This window comes from Rutidosis leptorrhynchoides, chromosome 1 (assembly GCF_046630445.1).
Source record: "Rutidosis leptorrhynchoides isolate AG116_Rl617_1_P2 chromosome 1, CSIRO_AGI_Rlap_v1, whole genome shotgun sequence".
NCBI lineage: Eukaryota > Viridiplantae > Streptophyta > Magnoliopsida > Asterales > Asteraceae > Rutidosis > Rutidosis leptorrhynchoides.
This window is the reverse complement of record NC_092333.1, coordinates 210,804,834-210,827,130: the sequence shown is the minus strand read 5'-3', so window position 1 is coordinate 210,827,130 and position 22,297 is coordinate 210,804,834. Positions and strand designations below refer to the sequence as shown.

The window sequence follows — 22,297 nt, the reverse complement described above, 5'->3', positions numbered from 1 at the left end:
CTTTGAAGACATGTAATCTTGATTTACATGAAGCCGGACGTCTACGATTAAGTCAACTAAACGAATTAGAAGAATTAAGACATGAAGCATACGATAATTCGTTAATCTATAAAGAAAGAACGAAGAAATGGCATGATAAAAGAATCAGAAGTTCAAAAGAATTTAAAGAAGGAGACAGAGTTCTTCTTTTCAATTCACGATTCAAGCTATTTCCTGGAAAATTGAAATCAAGATGGTCAGGACCATTCATAGTCAAAAGAGTTTTCCCATACGGAACGATAGAATTAATAAATTCAAAAGGGATTGAATTTAAAGTTAATGGTCACAGAGTTAAACATTACATACATGGTCCGATGGAAGTCGACAACAAAGTTAATCACAATTTCGACACCACAGCTAACTAAGTGTGGGGAGAATCAAGTTTTTAAAGGATAATATGTATTTCTGTCAGAGTTAGATTGTCTGTTTTCGTGTAGTTCTCGAAAATGGAACCCGAATGGTCTTTCCCTAGCAGACCCTAAAGAACTAGTCTTCTCCCCCCATTCTGAATTTTTATTTTTTTTAGGTTTTTACGAAATGAAGACTGCCTGTGAACTAATCCATGGTCTAATGCTACACGCTTTGATCACTAAAAGAAATAATGACATACTACCTAGTGAATTAGTATCAGTAATCAGAGAAAGAATGGACGAAGTTAGAAAAGAATCCAGATGCGAAGATAATAAGTTACAATTTGGTAAAGGAAAATCAAAATCCGCAGCGAAAAGAAGAGCACGACACCTAGAACGATGTCACAAATGCGGAAAATGGTCACATGGAGGTAAATGTTCAAATAATCAAACCTATTCAAATACCGAATTTGTTACTTTATGCAGAGACGGACCGTTCATATGTTTAGAAGAAAAGACATTGAATGCTCGAGGTTACGCCTATGTAGCAATGGAAAATCAATTAAACCAACTATCTTATGAATGGGATAGATCATATAACTAAGAAATCTATTCCACAGGTATGTCTGTACAGTTTTTATTTTTATTTTTATTTTTAACCTTTTGATAATAAACGCTAATTTGTTCGCTAAAAAGTATTAAATTGGTATTAAATAAAATTAGGTTTGGCGACCGAAATTATTGATATCATTCAAAAATTTATTACATCACTGCGAAATTTAACGTTTATTCTTAAGGTATAAATATCTTTAAACAATCAACCCAAAATATTTCAAAAATTCGTCATGAGTTAAATTAGGTCTTGGAACCGAAATATATATATATAATAGCCTATGGGCTATTAATGGGCTTTATATTTGTTTAACTAAATGAAAGTTTGTTAATGTTAATATAAAGATTTACAATTGGGCGTCCCTATAAATTACCATATACACTCGATCGGACACGATGGGCGGGGTATTTATATGTACGAATAATCGTTCATTTAACCGAACACGGGAATGGATTAATAGCCACTAGAATAATTAAAACAGGGGTGAAATTACATTCAAGGGTAATTGGTGTAATTGCTAACAAAGTAGTAAAACCTTGGTTTACACGCAGTTGATAACCTGGTGTATTCATTAAACAAAGTATTAAAACCTTGTTACAATTCGAATCCCCAATTAGTACTCTTGTAATTAAATATACTAGCACTTTGTTAAAACCTTAAACCTTAAACCTTAAATTAAATACAACACTTTGTAATTAAAACCTTAAACCTTGCTACAACACTTTGTTAAATTAAATATGCTACAACACTGCCTAAAAACTACACTACTTTGTACTCTTGTAATTTCGAGACGTTTCTTATCAATAATTGGAACCTTTTTGATTGTCTTTTGTACTTTTGAGCTTTTTGGTCGTTTGCGTCTTCAATTCGTCGAATCTGTCTTTTGTCTTCACCTTTTATTATTTAAACGAATATCACTTGTAAATAGAACAATTGCAACTAAAAGCTTGTCTTTCTTGAGGAATAATGCTATGAAATATATGTTCGTTTTTAGCATTATCAAATAATCACCAAATTTTTTGCTAAAATCATGTTGAGAAGGATGCTATCTAAGAATTACTCAAGAAAAACGGTAAATTTCTACACCTAAACACCATTTAATCCGAAATTTGGTGTTCTTGAGCAATTTTTTCCCCAATTTGATTTTGATGCTTTTTAGTGTAATTATGCTTAAATTGTTTATGTATTATGCTTGTATAACCTAGATTGATGCTATTTAACATGATTAGAAGCCTTAAACTTCAAATTTTGAATAATCTAGGGTTTGTGTTCTTGAGAAATTTGGGGCTTTTTGATATAAACAGGTTATGGCCGATTTTTGTCATGAATTGTTGCTAAATTGAGTAGTGTAACATGTCTAGGTAGTTAAATGATCCAAACTTTGAGCCTAAACATGATTTTGAGAATTAAAGTGGACTTTTTCAAGTCTAAAATTCATGAACTTGATTTTTGAAAGATAATGCCATTTGAAACTTGTTTAATTGCTAGTAATGATTATTTTGACATGTTATTTGAGTTGAATGATTATGAACTTGGCGAACATTTTCGTATATGCTTATTTGAAAAAGTGTAGATTTGATGAAAATATGAAAATGAGCTTAAGTTTGATATAAATTGATAATGTCATTGTAATTATTTTGATTGATGATTTTGCTAACACTAATGCATATTTGGATGCACAAAAAATTGTGTTTGATGTGTTTTGCAGAATGAAAGGGGTAAATCTTCATCCCAAGCCCGCAATGCTCCTGCTGGGAATTTGGAACAACAGGAGGTGGATAACTACTACAAGCAGGATATACCTCATCCAGTCATGACCTTTTCTGATATGCACTTGGAAGAGTTGCACCCGAACCTGAGATTTGACAGACTTTGGATAGATTATCCAAAATATCAAAGGGGTTTGCATACTCTTCATTCTAAGGTTGTTGAGGTACCGAGGGTCATAGAATGGGGACCCTTAGAAGCTGTAGAATTGGCCGGGCCAATTAGGGAATTACTTGTACAGAGGTATGGTAATTATTCTTTTAATGACTGGGTACGTTTATTCACCATGCGTAGACCTGTATATAAAGTATGGTGTGAAGAATTGTTATGTAGTATAGAGTTGAATGATCGGGTAGCTAGTTTAACTGATCGTTCTTTTATTAGATTTTTGTTAGGCGGTTCGATGCGCCACATGTCTTTACTGGACATGGCTCAGGCTTTACGTATATATACGCCTGAGGAGTTAGCGTCTGCCGATTGTAGAGGATTGATACTAAACGGTAGAAAGATAGATGAAAATTTTGATACACACGGTGTGTGGAGTCAAATGACAAGCCATCACCGTTTCAAAGGGGGAAATTACTCTTATTTGGATATAGATAGAGCCGAATTAAGAGTGATACATAGGTTTTTAGCTAATTCGATTACACAAAGGGGTAAGAACAAGGAAAACGTAAATGAACAGGATTTGTTTTACCATATGTGTATTCGAGACCCACAAAGCGCTGTAAGTATACCGTATTGTGTGGGTTATTATTTATCAGCTATGGTTCGGGGGATGCGACCGCATAGCATAATAGGAGGTGGTATTTTTATTACTTTGATTGGTGAATATCTCGGTGTGGATATAAGTCGGGGGGATTATTAGTAGAAGAACCGGAACCCCGCGATACTATAGGTTTAAATGTATACCATGGTGCGAAAGTTTTAAAGAGGCGAAATAACGCCGCAGTACGATACCATGGTAGACATCCACAGGTGAAGAGAAACCAACAGCAAGGTAATGTAGGAGGGGGGAATGAGATGCAAGAAATGCAAAGGTTTATAGCTTCTCAGGAATACGAAAATGCTAGACAGAGAGTATTTGAAGATTGGCAAGTTCATCAGAACCAAATCATAGCTCATTGCCAACATATAGGTAGAAACTATATTCCTACACCGAAACCCATCTTCCCTCCCTGGTCTATAGAGATGCAGCCACCATATCCTACGTATAACCCTGCCGAAGCATTCTATAGCACCTATGGTTATGCCTGGAACCCCTATTGGTACCAATATCATCCTTAGTTTACTTATTTTTTTTTTAATTTTGTAATTTGTAATTATTGATACGTTTAATACTTTTGTTAATATTGTAATCATTTTTATAATTGTCTAACTTTTATTCTTAGATTTTAATAATTTTTGAATGTGGGGTAATATACCAAACTTCAAAAATATGTATATATGTTTGCAGTTTATCTTATGTACACAACAGGGTAAAACAACGCATTTTCAAAGACTGGCATTAAGTTCAACAAAAGCAACTAATTTTGACGACAAGATGCAAAATATATGTGAAATAACAACAAGACGGAATGAACAAATGATGTGCACCATTTATCATTCAGCAAACAAACGCCAATATATTTGGAAACTTTGGTAAAAATTTAATCATTTTCACACAAATCACCCTCAATAATTTAAATTGTTACTGATTTCTTGCAAATGAGGGCATTGCAAGATCTTAAGTGTGGGAAGGGGTTAAATTCTTTCGGATTTTAAAATTTTTACTTTATACACTTGGTTACCATTAAAAATACTAGTAAAGCAGTAGTTGTATTAGAATCTAGTGCTCTCTGATAATAAAGAACAGCCCTAGTCTTATATACTAACTACCCAATTCTAGTAAAATTTTTAAAAATTTTCAATTAAATGAACTCAAAATCATGTTTATATATATTTATGAACGATAAAACTAGGTTTTAACACCGAAATTATTGTTACCTCGGAAAGAACATAAATTGAGAAACAAACTAAAATGTTAAAATTCATTTAAAATGGAATAGAGGACGATAAAAAGGAAAATAAAAGCCAAGTATGGGAAAATTTACCAAGTTATCTTAAACATATGTCACATATATCTGTAACAAATAACTGAAAATACTTTTGCTTTGGACTAAACTAAACTGTTTTACCCGATGAAAGAAAAGAAGAGATGGATCTACACGATGAATCAATTCCATCATTAAAAGGAAGTAAAGTCTTCCGAAAAAGACACGCGCTTCTTGATTTAGGTCAAGAAGTTGTCGTCCAGACCAGCTGTAGGTTGACGAAAAATCTAGAAAAGTCATCACTAAAATCGGTTGGAAATCCACGGACCTCAGCATAAAACAGGGTCGCCAAGTGGTCAGATTTATCCTAACCATGAGAAGGATTTATCTCGTACAATGGGGGGGGCACCATGCAAATTAGCTGGATAAGACTAATGAATCAGATCCCCAGAAAGGATAATCTCCTTAAAGATTAAATCAATCCTAGAGATTGACCTTAAAGATTGAGAATTCAAACTCATGGAATTCAATGATATCTAAACTCAAGCTTGAACGAGAAAATATTTTGATCAAAATTATAAACCGATTTGTTTTCTGAAAACCCTATTTTCAATGCGTTCATTACCATTGAACGTAAAATCCTAGGAATTCACCTGGAATTCATTAGGTCACCTGAACTAAATCGGGTGTCAACCGTAAGAACGGTGGTTGCATAGTGGTCAAAGACAGGACCTTGTGCCATACCGAAAAATTATAAGGGTGAGCTTTACTATTGCTCCTACCAAGGATAGTAATTGCGTCCGACACGTTATAGACCATAATTAAAAGCATGTCAGGGGACATTGCCTTAACAGTTGCTTGTTCAACGCTTTCCTTTCAACCGGACAGTAGTTTACCGAAAGGTAATATACGGGACAAGTAAACTGGACGTGTTGCTTTCCAAATACAAGGTTAGCAAGTGGGTGACACAAAACCGCAAGTTTGAGCTAAAATTTTCAAATCTGAAACCCACCAAACCCACAAAAATATTTTGCAAACACCGGTAAAGGGTTATCCCGGAAAACTTATCTAGGGTAAAAGCTAGATTGAATTGTCAAAAGATCAAATATTTTCATAAAAGGATCTACATTTTCATAGTCATGTGGGACTGTAAACCGCCTTTCAAATGTGCACTTTGCTTTGGAAACCGAAAGTAAATCGGCTATTTGATTGCAAGTGTCGTTGACCTAAACCCGAGGCAACTATGGATGACACACCCACCTTTAACCATGGTTCTATCGTTACTATCATTGTTTATACCGCCGTATAGAAATCACTGATGTACAAAGTGTGAAGAATAAAGAAGTGATTTTAGTGTTTCAAGACGATATTGCTTGAGGACAAGCAACGCTCAAGTGTGGGAATATTTGATAATGCTAAAAACGAACATATATTTCATAGCATTATTCCTCAAGAAAGACAAGCTTTTAGTTGCAATTGTTCTATTTACAAGTGATATTCGTTTAAATAATAAAAGGTGAAGACAAAAGACAGATTCGACGAATTGAAGACGCAAACGACCAAAAAGCTCAAAAGTACAAAAGACAATCAAAAAGGTTCCAATTATTGATAAGAAACGTCTCGAAATTACAAGAGTACAAGATTCAAAACGCAAAGTACAAGATATTAAATTGTACGCAAGGACGTTCGAAAATCCGGAACCGGGACCAGAGTCAACTCTTAACGCTCGACTCAACGGACTAAAAATTACAAGTTAACTATGTATATAAATATAATATAATATATAATTAATTATATTAATTATATATATATTATATATATATATTATAAACCGTCGGTAAACAAAGAGCCAAACTCCTCTGAGCTGTAAAAGTAACCTCCGCGACTCGCGGAGTTTGAAGGCAAAATTGGCCGCGAGTCGCGGAGCCCCAAAATGAAAAACTGCCTATAAAGCCAACCGAATTCTGATCGCAAATATCCATCTTTCTCTCTTCTCTCATATATACGTAAAATATATATATATATATAATTTATATTTTAATTTTAATTTTAATTATAATTCTAATAATAAGGGTATGTTAGCGAATATTGTAAGGGTGTAAGTCGAATTTCTGTCCGTGTAACGCTACGCTATTTTTAATCATTGTAAGTTATGTTCAACCTTTTTATATTAATGTCTCGTAGCTAAGTTATTATTATGCTTATTTAAAACAAAGTAATCATGATGTTGGGCTAATTACTAAAATTGGGTAATTGGACTTTGTACCATAATTGGGGTTTGGACAAAAGAACGACACTTGTGGAAATTAGACTATGGGCTATTAATGGGCTTTATATTTGTTTAACTAAATGAAAGTTTGTTAATGTTAATATAAAGATTTACAATTGGGCGTCCCTATAAATTACCATATACACTCGATCGGACACGATGGGCGGGGTATTTATATGTACGAATAATCGTTCATTTAACCGGACACGGGAATGGATTAATTGCCACTAGAATAATTAAAACAGGGGTGAAATTACATTCAAGGGTAATTGGTGTAATTGCTAACAAAGTAGTAAAACCTTGGTTTACACGCAGTTGATAACCTGGTGTATTCATTAAACAAAGTATTAAAACCTTGTTACAATTCGAATCCCCAATTAGTTGGAATATTTAACTTCGGGTATAAGAATAATTTGACGAGGACACTCGCACTTTATATTTACGACTGATGGACTGTTATGGACAAAAACCAGACGGACATATTAAATAATCCAGGACAAAGGACAATTAACCCATGGGCATAAAACTAAAATCAACACGTCAAACATCATGATTACGGAAGTTTAAATAAGCATAATTCTTTTATTTCATATTTAATTTCCTTTATTTTATATTTAATCGCACTTTTAATTATCGTACTTTTTAATTATCGCAAGTTTATTTTATCGCACTTTTATTATTCGCAATTTCATTATCGTTATTTACTTTACGCTTTAATTTAAGTCTTGTATTTATTTTATATTTTACATTAGGTTTTAACTGCGACTAAAGTCTTAAAATTGACAAACCGGTCATTAAACGGTAAAAACCCCCCTTTATAATAATAATATTACTTATATATATATATTTGTATTTTTATAAAAGTAAACTAATATAGCGTTGAGCTTTGTTTAAAAAAGATTCCCTGTGGAACGAACCGGACTTACTAAAAACTACACTACTGTACGATTAGGTACACTGCCTATAAGTGTTGTAGCAAGGTTTAAGTATATCCATTCTATAAATAAATAAATATCTTGTGTAAAATTGTAGCATATTTAATAGTTTTTCCTAGTAAAATATAAACTATTTCGTATCCCTTAGCTACGACATCAGTCTCTAACCATTCGACCGTTGGTCTTTGGTTACATAATAATGATTTCACGACACTGACAGTACTAGGTGTCACAGGGTAAATTTTGTTTAGTAGCGATATTACAAACTGCAGCAACGCTTTTAGATTGATATTTCTATATCAATCAACTTTAAACTAAATCTTGTGATCTATCATTATTATCAAAATCATTATTTATGATAAACCTATGAACTCACCAACCTTTTGGTTGACACTTTTAAGCATGTTTTGTCTCAGGTACTTATATATTATGCTTCCGCTGTAGAACTTTGATGTACTTAAAATTCAAGCCATGCACTGGGAATAGAGTTAACATCTGTGTCAATGTCGATTTTGACGGGGTGTTAAATGTAAGGTCCACGTGATTTGAGAAATCTTTTCTTTTTAACCGCATTCGGAATAAATGGTAATGTAATCCACAAGTGAGAACAGAGTGTCAAATAACGAGAATTAGACAAAAGTTAGTGGAGAACTAAATTTCATAATATTCAATTGATTTAGTTTCAAACGTACGAAAACGTTTTTCGATATAATAGAAATTTGATTATTAAAATGTTTTTGTTTAAATAACATAAGTTGGAATATGAATTATATCAATTTAAATTTTAATGTGTAAACTTTATATGATATAATATTTTTTATTATTTGAAATGATTTTAAATTAATATATAATGAACTTTGCAATATAATTAGTCTTGAAAAACTAAATATTATATTATTAAATAAATATAAATATTTCAATTATATATAATATGTACAAATTCATATTTCTAAATAAAAATATATATATATTTTTACAATGTGATAAAATATAATATTAACTTAGATCTAAAAACGTTTTGATTTAAAATAATATTATATATAATATTATATATATATATATATATATATATATATATATATATATATATATATATATATAACGAGATGATGATTTAAAGAAGTAAATGACCAAAACACTCAAATGTATAAGTTACATTTCAAATAATATAAATTATTGGCTAATTAAGTCTAATTATCAATAAAGGTACACGTCGCAAAACGTAAAGTACAAGTTTTCTAAGCGTACGAAACGATGTTCGAAAAACCGGAACCGGGACGTTAGTCGAGTGACAACGTACAAGTCATCGGAACTAAAATTACAAGTCAACTATGCACGTGAATATAATATAATATATAATTAATTATATGGATTAAATATATATTTATATGTAATATTATTAAATCGAGTGTCGGCATATATCATTGAACGATTAGGAGCTGGAGATGCATCCCATGCGATCGAATGGCCAAGAAGCACAATTCCCATGCGATTGCATGGGGGTTAGGTGCAGCAAAGCTGTTTAAAGTTCGATCGAATTCGGCGTTTCATCATTAACAATTCATTTCTCTCTATCTATATTAGTCCGTATGAATTATTTTTTTATATATATTATTATTATTAAAGATTATTAGTATTAATCTTATTATTATTAGTAGTATTAGTATTAATATTATTAGTATTATTATACATAAAATACTACGACGGGGTCATGAGCGAGTTATTTCAAAATGGGTTTTTCGAGCGGGATAGAGCTAAGAAAATTATGGGTTATAGCTAAGGAGATTACGTGTATTGCTTGGGGGTTGTGATCGTGAGTCAAAGGTCAATCTACCAGTTGTCATGTTCATTGTGTCTACATACTTTCCTGCAATATTGAATCACAATATTGATACGTAAGTTATAGTCCCATTTTTATCTAAAATTATTATTAAGTGTAGTTATTATCGTTATTATTATTATTACTATCGTTGTTATTTTTATCATCATTATTATTATTGTCTAATAATAATTATTATTATTATTATTATCATTATCATTATCATTATTAATATAAGTATTATCATTAAAATTGTTATTGTTATTATTATTAATATCGTTATTATCACTAAGATTATTATTAGTATTATCACCGAGATTATTATTAGTATTATCATTGTTATTAAAAATATTATTATTAATATTATAATTAGTAGAATTATCATTATAATTAGTATTGTTATCATCTAATAATTATTATTATTATGATTATCATTATTAGTACGATTATGATTATGACTTTATGATCATGATATAGAAGTAGACTAAAAGCTACTAAATAAAATAATCATGATATAACAAGAATAAGTATTAGGATTTAGTTAAGATACTGTTAAGATTATGATTTAGATAAAATTATCATTATTATCACTTACATTAATATTAATATTATTATTAAAATGATTATTATAATTATTATCATTCATATTATTACTAAAATTATTATTGTTATTGAAATCATCATGTTTATTAAAAATTATCGTTATTATTAAATATTGTTATCATTAGTATTAATTATTATTAACATCAATAATATTACTAATATTATTATTAACATTACTAGTATTATCTGTATCATTAAAATTATTAAAGTTATTATAGTTATGAAAATAATACAACTTATTATTATTATCATTAACAAATATAAATATGATTAATATGATTATTATTATTATTTACAACTCTTTATTATTATTATATTATTCTATTAAATAAATGTTATATACATAAAAATATATTTACTACATATAATACAACTATATTAAAATTACATATCACTATATTTTTATCATTAAAATGATATTAATTAAATTATATATATATTTATATTAATTAATATACAAATATTGATTTATCACAACCCTAATACAAATTTCTATTATTAATACATTAATGAAGGATAAATATTATATTATTAAATTACTTTAATAAGCATTTACTATATTAATATTTATAATGTATTATGAGAATAAATATTAACTACTTAACATATATATAATAAAATATAACTTATTTAATATAACATATAAATCATTAAATATAACAAGTATATTAATAAAATTAATATATAAACTTGTTACAAGTTTTAATATATATATATATATATATATATATATATATATATATATATATATATATATATATATATATATATATATATATATATATATAACTGATATAGGTTTGTGAATCCGAGACCAACCCTGCACTTGTTCAGTGCCGTCATATGCATAATTACTACGAAATACAGTATAGTGAGTTTCATTTGCTCCCTTTTTAAATGCTCTTGTAATATATATTTTTGGGCTGAGAATACATGTGCTGTTTTATAAATGTTTGACGAAATAGACACAAGTACTTGAAACTACATTCTATGGTTGGATTACTATACCGAATATTACCCCTTAACTTGGTAACCTAAGAATTAGGAAAATGGCCCCTAATTGACGTGAATTCTAAAGGTAGATCTACGGGCACTGACCAGCCCCAATCAGAGAATTTGAACCGCTTTAGTACTTCGATTTAAATGGTGAGTGCGATTGCCGGTATATGGCATACTTGCGAGTATGCAGGGGATATTCTATATGCATTATGTTAATGTCGGTTACCAGGTGTTCATCATACAAATGATTTTTATACAGATAGCTATATGCCTGTATGATTTTTATACACTTGTGAGTGTATGGTTATTTATAAAATGAAATCTTGTGGTCTATTAAAATTATGAAAATGATTGTTTATGATAAACTAATGAACTCACCAACCTTTTAGTTGACACTTTAAAGCATGTTTATTCTCAGGTATGAAAGAAATATTTCGCTGTGCATATGCTCAATTTTAAAGATGTTACTTGGAGTCATTCATGGCATATTTCAAAAGACGTTGCATTCAAGTCATACGAGTTCATAAAGATTTATATTAAATAAATGACAGATTAGTCATTTATAATCTGGGAAACGTCATTATCTCATTGATATAGAATGTATGTATTTTAAAATGGTATGAATATCTATTAACTTTCGTCGAAATGAAAGTTTGTCTTTTAAAAATGAATGCAATGTTTACAAAACGTATCATATAGAGGTTAATACCTCGCAATGAAATCAACTATTGTGAATCGTTTATAATCGGTATGAACGGGTCCTTTCACATGGCAAACTCCAGATCATAACTAGACTCATAAACGTTTCTAGAAAGTCTAGACATGCCCTCATACGATGTCTACAAGTCATGTTTCAGATAAGGTTTATCAAATCAGTTCCAGCTCGCACAACAGTTTTAGAAAAATTCTCATTCAATATAGAAAATAGTAATTAACAAACGGATAATTGGAGATGACTCTAGACGCTCCAAATTTTTAGTGGTAAAATAATCAAAGAGATTCATGTAGCCATTTTGTACAGTTTTGTATAACTCTACAGACCTTCTGTTTTGGACCACATCAGGACATGTCATTTGGCGACACATATAACACATAGCAAACAATGGCTTTAGAAGCTATTATACAAATGAAATATGTTTATGAACATCTAAATGACAATATACCAGAAGATCAAAGTCTCAAATAATTTCTAGTTGATCTTAGGTTATTTAGAGTGCATATGAAACCAGTTTCCGAGCAATACAAGTCACCATTATTCGTTTAATCATACCGAGAGCTACACATAACCCTTTTAATATGATTCTTAAGTCTAAATTGAGTGATTTTTAACAAGGAATCCAACGGTTAGCAAATTAATAACTCATTCATACAGCATAAACACCAGAAAATTCGTATTACATACAAAACCCTAGCAAAAATTTCAATCAATCATAACTAGCACATCTGGTAACGAAATCATGCAATTCCAAAGTCTAAATTTAATAATTTTTAGAGGGGATTCTAATTATATACTTTATTTTTACAGAGAGCAAAGTCACAATTCCAAAAACATGGCAAACAATTCGGTTTTCAAGCAAATTATACGAATCGAGCAATCTAACGACTAATTACACATGTAATCGCAATCAATTGAGCACTAGACCCTTGTACACTACATAATTGATCAAAATCAGATCTAAGAATATTAGGGTTAGTGATTTTATACCTCTAGCAACAAATCATAAAATACTAGCGTGTAGAGAACGACGAGAGCTATCAATTTCGTGTAGATCGTAAGAGCAAACAACCAATTTTTGGATGATGATTGATGGGGATAAAGATGGCGACCTTTTTAGAGGTTTGCAGCTGCTTTTTGGTCGTGGTTTTGGAGAGAGGGAAGAATAGAAGCCTTTTGTTTGATTAAATTAGGTTTAGGGATAAGTTAGGGCCTAATTTACATGGACTCAAATAACAACTAGCCCAAATAAATCAAAGAAGGCCCTCCCTCTGTAAATTTTGACCAAGGGCTGAAAAGAAGAGTCATTGGGCTCTCAAATATTGCTAGACAAGTTTCCTAAATGTACACATTAAGTTTCGTTAGCCGAAAACGCAAACCGAATCGATAAACGTTAATTTCTCGCGTTTTTAATCTATAAAAATTTCAATAAGTCTAAAGCATCTTAAAATCATAATAATTATATAATATAATTATTAAAAGTGAATTACATTATGTTTTGGCTTGCTAGTCCGCTAAGTATGGTTCGTTTCTAATTGTCGTTAACCGTACCGAATTCCCGGAACGTTAATCGGTCGTTAAAACGCATCCCACCAAGTTTAATTCATTAAATATATAATAAATTAAATAAGTTTTTCTTAAAGTTAATAATTATTAAAAATAAATATTTTTTTTTAAAATCGAGCGTTTCGCAGTCTCACGGGACCTCTGTTGCAGTTTTGAAAACCGTATCGTTTTCTCAGTATTTCATAACATGAAATAGGTTTTTCGACTAATATAATCATATGTTAATTACGTTAGTTCATCATGAACTCAAGTATGCATTTAATTAAATTAAATACACAAAATTCAAGTAAGTTCCGTTAAATAACTTAACGGGCAGTTAACGAAGCTTAACGGGAATAGTAGGGTTGTTATATGAAAATTTGATTCTACCATTTTTAACCTACTTATTGATCGAAGTCCATTCGGAAGCAATCTCCCTATCCATAAAACATTGAGAGGGAGAACTTTCTATACTCTTAGCTCTTCATATCCTACTTTTATGGAATTGGTTTTTATTTTTAAAGGATTGTGTACATCTTATACTGTGGGGTTTTGTTGTTTTGAAAAACAACTAAACAATTACTTCACCACCACCGTATTAACATCCGGAGAACGCAAGCATGTCGGATTCATATCTTCCTCATTCGTTGAACTAAGAGCTCTGGGAGTCGACAACTCATGCCACCGTCAAACCATTTAACGCCGGAGACGTTGACTTGCCGCCACTCTGTTCCGGCGTTAATCCACCGTTAAATCTCGCCGTTATGCTCTACCGCTGCGGTGGTAACGCTGTGGTTTGTTTTTTTTTTGTTTTTTTCCTTTGTTTTTTCTGTTTTAATAATATTAAAAGTATTTAAATAATGAATTTAATACCAAGATTTGACACTACTGTTTTAGTTACAGTGTTAGATCAGCCTTAAATGTTTCTAAATTCAAAATTGATAGATCCACACATGTTTTACACCATCTTCCAACAATACCCTCAAATATATTGTAAAATAAAATTTGTGCAATACATGTATTTTAGGTATTTTAAGTGGATTTATCAATTATTATAAGAGCGGATATATCATCACCCATTCTTAAATTTAACATGAAATTCAAGAAACAATAGAAATTCAAGAATATGAAATGTACCGATTACAAAAATCGAAGCTCAGTTTAGGCAAAATCTCGGAGGAGATAAATAAAGTCGTATCTGATAGAGTACACTGGAGTTAATCGAGATATGTTTCGGAAGCTTTTTAATTCAAATCGACGATTCTGTACATCAATTCAATCACCACCGCCCCCATGGTTATTCGTCGGTTTAGGCAATCCCGGCGATAAATTCAAACTCACACGACATAATGTAACCTAAATATTACTGTAATTATTAATATTTATTATTATTATTTTATTATTAGTATGATTTATGAGTATAATTATAATTATTTTGTTGTTTTGAAATTATTAGGTAGGGTTTAAGATGATAGATACATTTGCTGAATCACAAGGAATTGCTATGGATACAGTTTTCTGTAAAGCTGTTTTCGGAAAAGGTTTGTTACTATTTCTTTTCCAAGTTTTTATTTTTATTTATCGAATTTTAAAGGTTTGTTTTACATATAAAATGATTTATTTATTTAGGTTTAAATTGTGTATAAATATAAATAAACAGGCATTGTAGATGGTGTTCCTGTTTTATTGGCAAAGCCTCAAACATATATGAATTTGAGCGGTGAATCGGTCAGTTTTTTTTCTTCTTCTTTTTTTCGGTATTTACTTGCTATACATGTCTAATAAAAAGGCTAAATTTATTGAGTAATTTGTAACAGCTTTCTGCTTATCATTAGATGTTTGGATGTGGTTTATCTGATATAAACATATATAAACAGCATATAAGTGCTTAGATAAGCAATCCTACACTTTTTTCAAATTTTTTAAGCCAAATGGGACTTGAAGATGTTTGGAAGTTCATATTAGCTTATTTTAGTAGGAAAAGTAGAAATAAGCTCAAACAGGGTTTATTTTGGCAGCTTTTGGAGCTTTGTTTTGCTGTTGATATATAGAACAATGTTAACTTATCAGGGCTAGTCATTCCACATGCAATTTGGATGCATATGCATCCAACTTAGATGCACTTCGTACGAAACGATTGACTTCACATGATAGTTCATACAGTTCTTATTTGTGTTCAAGTTCTTGTTGGAACCATCCCTAGTGAATATTAAGGCATTGAATTTTGCATATATCTGTACATGTTTGTGTGCAACTTTTTTACTTATAAACTGCAACGGTTATGAAATTGCACACTGGCTAATGCAAATAGATGGACTACAAGCTAGAGAATGTGCAAAATTTTCATTTTTGAGTGTTTTAAATGGAGATTTTTTTTTTTTTTTTTTTTTTTTGATAGAAGATCATAAGTATTAAGCATATTGATTGGTATAAACGGACTAGTTTGCTAAGAGAACTTATCTTTTGAACTTTGGTACCTCGAATGATTTTATATAATAGTAATCTTTAACTGCAGAGTGGTCCACTTGCTGCCTATTACAAACTTCCACTAAATCGAGTGGTAGTGGTATGATCTCTCTTGCAACTTTTACAATGTTTGGTAACTTTTGCTACTAGTAGAGTTGGCAAATTGGGTGGGTTGGGTAACTTGTAAAACAAACTGGGTCAGTTTGACTTATAACGCGTTCCTCCTAAAATAATAGTGTCGCAAGTGTGGATAACATGATGACACAAGTTATACTCTTATAATAATAATAATTTTGTTTGCTTTTTGAACAAAATGAATATGTATTTTTATATACATTGTGAGTGAGTTTTGAGCCGGTTTCTTTTTGTTATTGATTTTATAATATTACGTGATGCATTGTCCTAATTCTTTTGTTTCTTGTGGTTGTAGTTCCATGATGATATGGATCTACCGTGCGGGGTTCTTCGGCTTCAGCCCAAGGGTGGCCATGGTAGCCATAATGGGTATGAATACAGAGTTCTTGCTGCAATACAGTTATTTATCTCTTGTATTCCACAATTAGATCACGTCGTTAAAGATCAGAATTAGGATTAAAACTCTGTAAGAGTACATTCAACATCAACTATTTGATATAGAGCTTGATTTTGATTGGTACTTTTTAATGTATTTTATACTGGAATCATAATAAGTTAACCGTGAAACCTATATTCCTGATTTCGGGATGTGATTTTATCTCTAACAAAGTTTCATTTTTAAAATTTCTTGTACCAGGATGAAGAGTGTGATCTATCATTTCCGTGGTAATCGGGTGTTTGCACGTCTGCGAATAGGTATATATCATTTTTCATCTTTAGCTAACAATTACTTTGAGAAAAGCGTACTTTCCCTTAATTAATCGTCATTCTAATTATTCTTTTAGGCATAGGTAAACCTCCAGGTCAAATGGATCCCAAAGCCTTCTTGCTTCAGAAGTTCAATGCAACAGCTCAAGAAAAAGTGAGATGCTATTCTTGTACACACTGATGTAAAAAAACCCGATTATTTCCCCGATTACTCCTGTTTAAGAACAGGCTGATCGAATTTTCCAAAATCTGTGTAATTAATCGGTCAACGTCGGTTAATGGGTCCAAATCGGATTTATTAGTCAAAGTTGGCCAAAGTCAAAATTGGTCTAACATTTTAATATGAATTTAAGCAAGAATTTTAAAGTTTTTGAACGAATAAACGACTATGTTTATATTTTTAGACAGTTATGCTAAACTATATGTTTATGGTTTTCTTCTATAGTTACACAAATAATGTTAGAATTTATTATTTAAAATGTATAAAAAGTCCGATTAATCCCGAGTTGCTGATTAGTCCCTCCAAAGTCGTGACTGAGTACTTGAGTTATGACTGTATATTGATCCAATAATCATACTCATAAGGTGATTATTATTCCCAAATAGAGGAAACAAGTTTCTTTTTTTTTACTCAAGTAAAAGGATGGTTTTCTTCTCCATAAATATACTTCACTACAATTGACCTTTGGTGGGTCCCACACTAGTATTGCATTTCTCGCCACACTATACATGATACTCAAAGATGGTATAAACTAGTGGTATGATGGTATCTGCATATCTTATACAAAAACATAATTTTATTACATTTGTTTTTTCTTTTTTGGGTTCGACAAGATTAATGCTGGCTTACAAGAGGGAGTTTCAGCATTGAAAGATATTGTGTCAAAGGGTGTGGAAGAGACGGCTAGGCGTTTCAACACGGAGCAGAAATATAAACACATTAAAGTTGCAGATGATGCCGATATGAGATTTAGAAGACCTTGATTAGCTCTTGCGTTGACTGCTTCAATATATCGTACAAATGATTATGCATTAGATGGGGGTAGTATTGGATTTTAAGGGTTGGTGTTTAAATCCCCCTGCTGCTTACATAATTATCTTTTTCTATGTAAACCAACAATAGTGTCTGTTGTGGACAACTGCTCAAAGTAGCAATCATTTAATGAGTAAATTTAAAGGAAAATAAATTATAAACTTAAATAAGGGTGATACTTAATCAGTACAAGTTTCTTCATTTGTTCACAAATTTTACAATGCTTGTATAGTTGTAACTCTGAATATGACAATTCAACACTCTTAGTTCTCATATCAGTAGTTACATTTAATATATAAGAAACGTATATCTTTGGTAATTGTACTTCTTGTAAAAATTCAATATTTTGAGAGCGAAAATGATGAAGAAAGGGCCTTGGACACGAGAAGAAGACGAGTTGTTGTCGCGTTATATCAGTAGAGAAGGAGAAGGGCGGTGGCAAACCCTACCCAAGAAGGCGGGTCTCTTGCGTTGTGGGAAGAGTTGCCGCCTTCGTTGGATGAATTACCTCCGTCCGAACGTCAAGCGGGGAAACATCTCTGCTGATGAAGAAGACCTCATCGTTCGCCTTCATCGCCTTCTTGGTAACCGGTAATATAATGTTTATTTTAGCATTTCTGATTATGTTGGTGGGTCGAAATGGGTTTAATAAATGGGTTGAGACTTTTACCCTACCTGGTACCTGCTAACCCATAATGACCTCATAACCCGTTTAGATAAACGAGTCAAATAAGTTGGTGAGTTGCAGGGTTGCTTTCAGGTTTGACAGATGGTTTAGGTTAGGGAAAGTCTAATTTCATATTTCATACAGTAGTATATGTTAATGTTATATATTAAGAATATATCTATACAGAAACAGTTAAAAGTTATTTTGGGTTGGCGGGTCGACCCATTTACCCAAACAGTTAAAGGTTCTACTGGTTGGGGGGGTAGATAATTCAATCCCTGACCCATTTATTATCATGTCGGGTTTTATAGCAAGTCGAATTTAGCTTATGTTACAGTATAATGTTTAAGTCAGCCTGGATTTCTATCGAACAATGATTAGGTGGTCACTGATAGCGGGACGAATTCCAGGGCGTACCGATAACGAAATAAAAAATTACTGGAATACTCATCTCACAAAGAAGTTGATCGGCGAAGGGATTGATCCGAAAACACACAAACCGTTATGTTCATCTTCCTCGGCAATTTCTGAAAATATCTCGCACCTAAACTCTGCTCGTACTAACGATCAAATGAATCACACCTGTGGAAATGAAGACAAAAGTAAAGATCATACTGATAGCTACTACATCTCTGATGATGGTTTCTCTTCGTTCTTGGATTCACTCATCAACGACGAAATGTGTAACGAGCACATACCAATGTGTAACGAACACATACCGACTGCTTAATCAGATAACAAATAAAGTTATGTATGCTGAAATTTCTGATTTTGTTGTTTTATCAAGCGACTGTTTTATTGTTCTTAGCTTATACAAACAATATGAATCTCATCATCATGAAAAACAATACAAATATATGAATCAATATATAACAAATAACAATAAAAAAAGACAATAATTCATTATCAATATCATTATCATTCTCATATCAATGTTATTATCAGCATGTACTGATACCATCTTTGCAGTCTTTAGTCAAGTTGTAGAAAGTCTCAACTCGCGTCTTCGCTCTGTACAACACCTCAGTGTCCACCTCAGCGCGCATATAACCATCAAACGCAATCGCCCAACCACCATTCAAAACCGTCGTTTCATTATACCACTCACTTTTATTCCCCCATAACTCCTTATAATCATCAAGCAAATGAACCTTGTAATGTGACCTTAACCTGTCAAAGTAATTATAATAAGGTTCGTTCGTAGCTACATAAAGATTCCTCCATGGTTGAACAACACCTTGAAGCTTCGCAACTAACGATTCAGGAGATGTATCTTCATTAAGATGAGGCCACATTACTTTATTTTGCGCCTTTTCTCCTCGAATTACATGAACCGCATCGAAATCCCAGTCCATTTGACCACTAATTTCCGACACTATGTTCATCAATCTTTTCGATTTCCATAGCGAACCCCATGGCCTTTTAACGTAGTTTGCAGATTGACCTTCGCAAACTCTGTACCAATAATCTGCAGGCTCGGGTTTATCAAACTGCCTCCATATAATCGTGCGCTTATCGTTCTTTAACTCCATCGGCGTTACTTTATAATCAGCAACTTTTCGAACCGGGATTTTTTTCTTGTGATTTTTCTCCCATTTTTTCCAATCTTTAAGAAACTCGCCTTCTTCCACTATCGAAGCGGTTTCTTTTAAATGCTCGAAATCAAAATAAAATCTAAAATCTTTACCTTCTTCGTCTTTATTACTTGATGTATACTTTGATGATAAGCATATACTCAAATCCATAACAAACGTACGATTCAAATACTGAGCTTCACCAAGAGCACATAAAAAGCTCCAAATGTAATGATTCATGTTTTTACAGTAATCGCCTCCTCGCGAATAATACAAATATTTTCCATTTCTGAATGCAGAACCCGACCCAATTACTGCAATTGTATCATTAATTTGATCATCAAACGAAAGCGAGATCTTAGACTTATCCCCTTTTTTAGTTGCGTTTATTTGACTTCTTGCGCGTCTTGCATTCACACCCGAATGCCAACCCTTTGCACCCACAACTTTATACATACAATTTTCGCTGTACCCGATTTTAAACCTTCTAAAATCTCTATATTTTCTCCAAGATTTTTCTTTTCGATTCCTGAATTTCCATGTGACGTCACATTCATTCGGGTTTGACCCGTTTACTGGCATTTGATACTCAAGAAACACTATCGACTTAAAATGTTTCGCGTTAAATTTTTTAATCGCTTTCAAGACTCCGCGATCGGAACAATTAACGAAACTTGTATCATCACAACTGCCCAAACCCATGCTCAAATTCGTAACCTTTTCCCCCGAGTTCTCAATCGACGGGTCAAGTTGGCCCACAGGTGCATTAACCTTTTCGCCTGAGTTCCCAATCGACGGGTCGGGTTGGGCCACGGGTGCATAAACCTTTTCGCCTGATTTCTCAACGAACGGGTCAGGTTGGGCCATGGGTGCATTAACCTCTGCCTCAACCGGCGCAGGGGATGCAGCCGGGCTGAGCGTAACCATACCAACATCTTCACCGGTTTTCACAACCGAATTATCCATTTGAAAAGTTGCATTTTCAACCTGTGTGAACACCTTAGTTAAGGTTCTAGAAGATTCCCAAGGATCAGGGGGTTGGTATGTTATGGCAATAACTGTAAATGATAGCACTGAAAACACAAATACTGAAAACCCTACATTGCTTATGAGCTTTATTGCATTTTGCCCAATTGGATCTGTTGAAGAACCAAGATCTTTCATTTTTCTAAAGAAATCGAATCTCTAATTCCCTAAGGCAAAAGCCCAACTATTAAAACAACAATTTCTAAGTTAAATGTTGAATCTTGGAGCATAACCCTATCTGAACCCCAATCAACAATTTTAAAGTTAAAGGTTGAAACTTGGAGCATAACCCAATCTGAACCCCAATTAACAAATTCAAGATCACAAAAATTAAATCTTGGAACATACCCCAATTCTTTTAGTCTAAACTCCAACTACTTGGAGCAAATTTTATGGAAAGATTGAAACTTTTTATTGCAAGAAACAATGTTAGTGAATGTAGGTGCAAAAAGAATGTACCTTTTAATTTAAATTGACGGTATTATGTAAAACAGATTGCTGTTGGATCTTGAATATGTGACAAAAATGGAGATTGGATAGTGTTTTGAATAGTGATTTTAATTTTAATACTAAAAAAGTGAATAGATTTGATAAATTAAAAATGTGATCGAGTGAGTGGACCGTGGAGTAACACTTAAGCATGGTAGATTGAGATGTTGTACCTAATGATGTCGTTTAGGAAGCAAATTTCAAAGTTAGAAAGATAACCATGAAGTATTAGGTAGTTTGCAATTAAGACCTCTCATTTTCAAATTTAAATACGTATCATTTAGTGATGATTTTTTTGGTTGAGATGGTTTTTAATCTTCCGATTGCGTAGATTGGTCACTCTCTTCTCATTTTTTGTTGTTTTAGTTATGTGGTCGTGAGCTTGCGCTAGGTTAATCGGTTTGTTTAGCTCGAATGTTTCTTAGTGTTTGTATGTTGTAGTGGTTACATCTTTTTATGAACTCTTTTATTGTTATATAAAGTGTATCGTTTTTTCGGGATAAAAGGAGGTT

The 22,297-nt window shown here is 32.1% G+C and overlaps 3 protein-coding genes across 3 annotated transcripts; 2 read left to right on the top strand and 1 right to left on the bottom strand.

Annotated features, from left to right (window-relative positions):
* The first annotated feature begins 14,774 nt into the window (after nt 1-14,774).
* On the top strand, nt 14,775-18,196 carry LOC139868120 (peptidyl-tRNA hydrolase, mitochondrial). The gene is made up of 8 exons (XM_071856459.1): nt 14,775-15,038; nt 15,144-15,228; nt 15,348-15,415; nt 16,203-16,253; nt 16,584-16,657; nt 16,926-16,984; nt 17,074-17,150; nt 17,831-18,196. Exons 1-8 carry the CDS (start codon nt 14,916-14,918, stop codon nt 17,978-17,980), a joined length of 687 nt encoding a protein of 228 aa, XP_071712560.1. The 5' UTR covers nt 14,775-14,915; the 3' UTR covers nt 17,981-18,196.
* Nucleotides 18,197-18,390: 194 nt separating this feature from the next.
* Nucleotides 18,391-19,426, top strand: LOC139894318 (transcription repressor MYB5-like). The gene is made up of 2 exons (XM_071877548.1): nt 18,391-18,620; nt 19,078-19,426. Exons 1-2 carry the CDS (start codon nt 18,391-18,393, stop codon nt 19,424-19,426), a joined length of 579 nt encoding a protein of 192 aa, XP_071733649.1.
* A 193-nt stretch (nt 19,427-19,619) lies between these two features.
* LOC139868112 (uncharacterized) lies at nt 19,620-21,745 on the bottom strand. Its single transcript, XM_071856450.1, has one exon. The coding sequence runs from the start codon at nt 21,432-21,434 to the stop codon at nt 19,638-19,640; it is 1,797 nt and encodes a 598-aa protein (XP_071712551.1). The 5' UTR covers nt 21,435-21,745; the 3' UTR covers nt 19,620-19,637.
* Nucleotides 21,746-22,297: the final 552 nt, after the last annotated feature.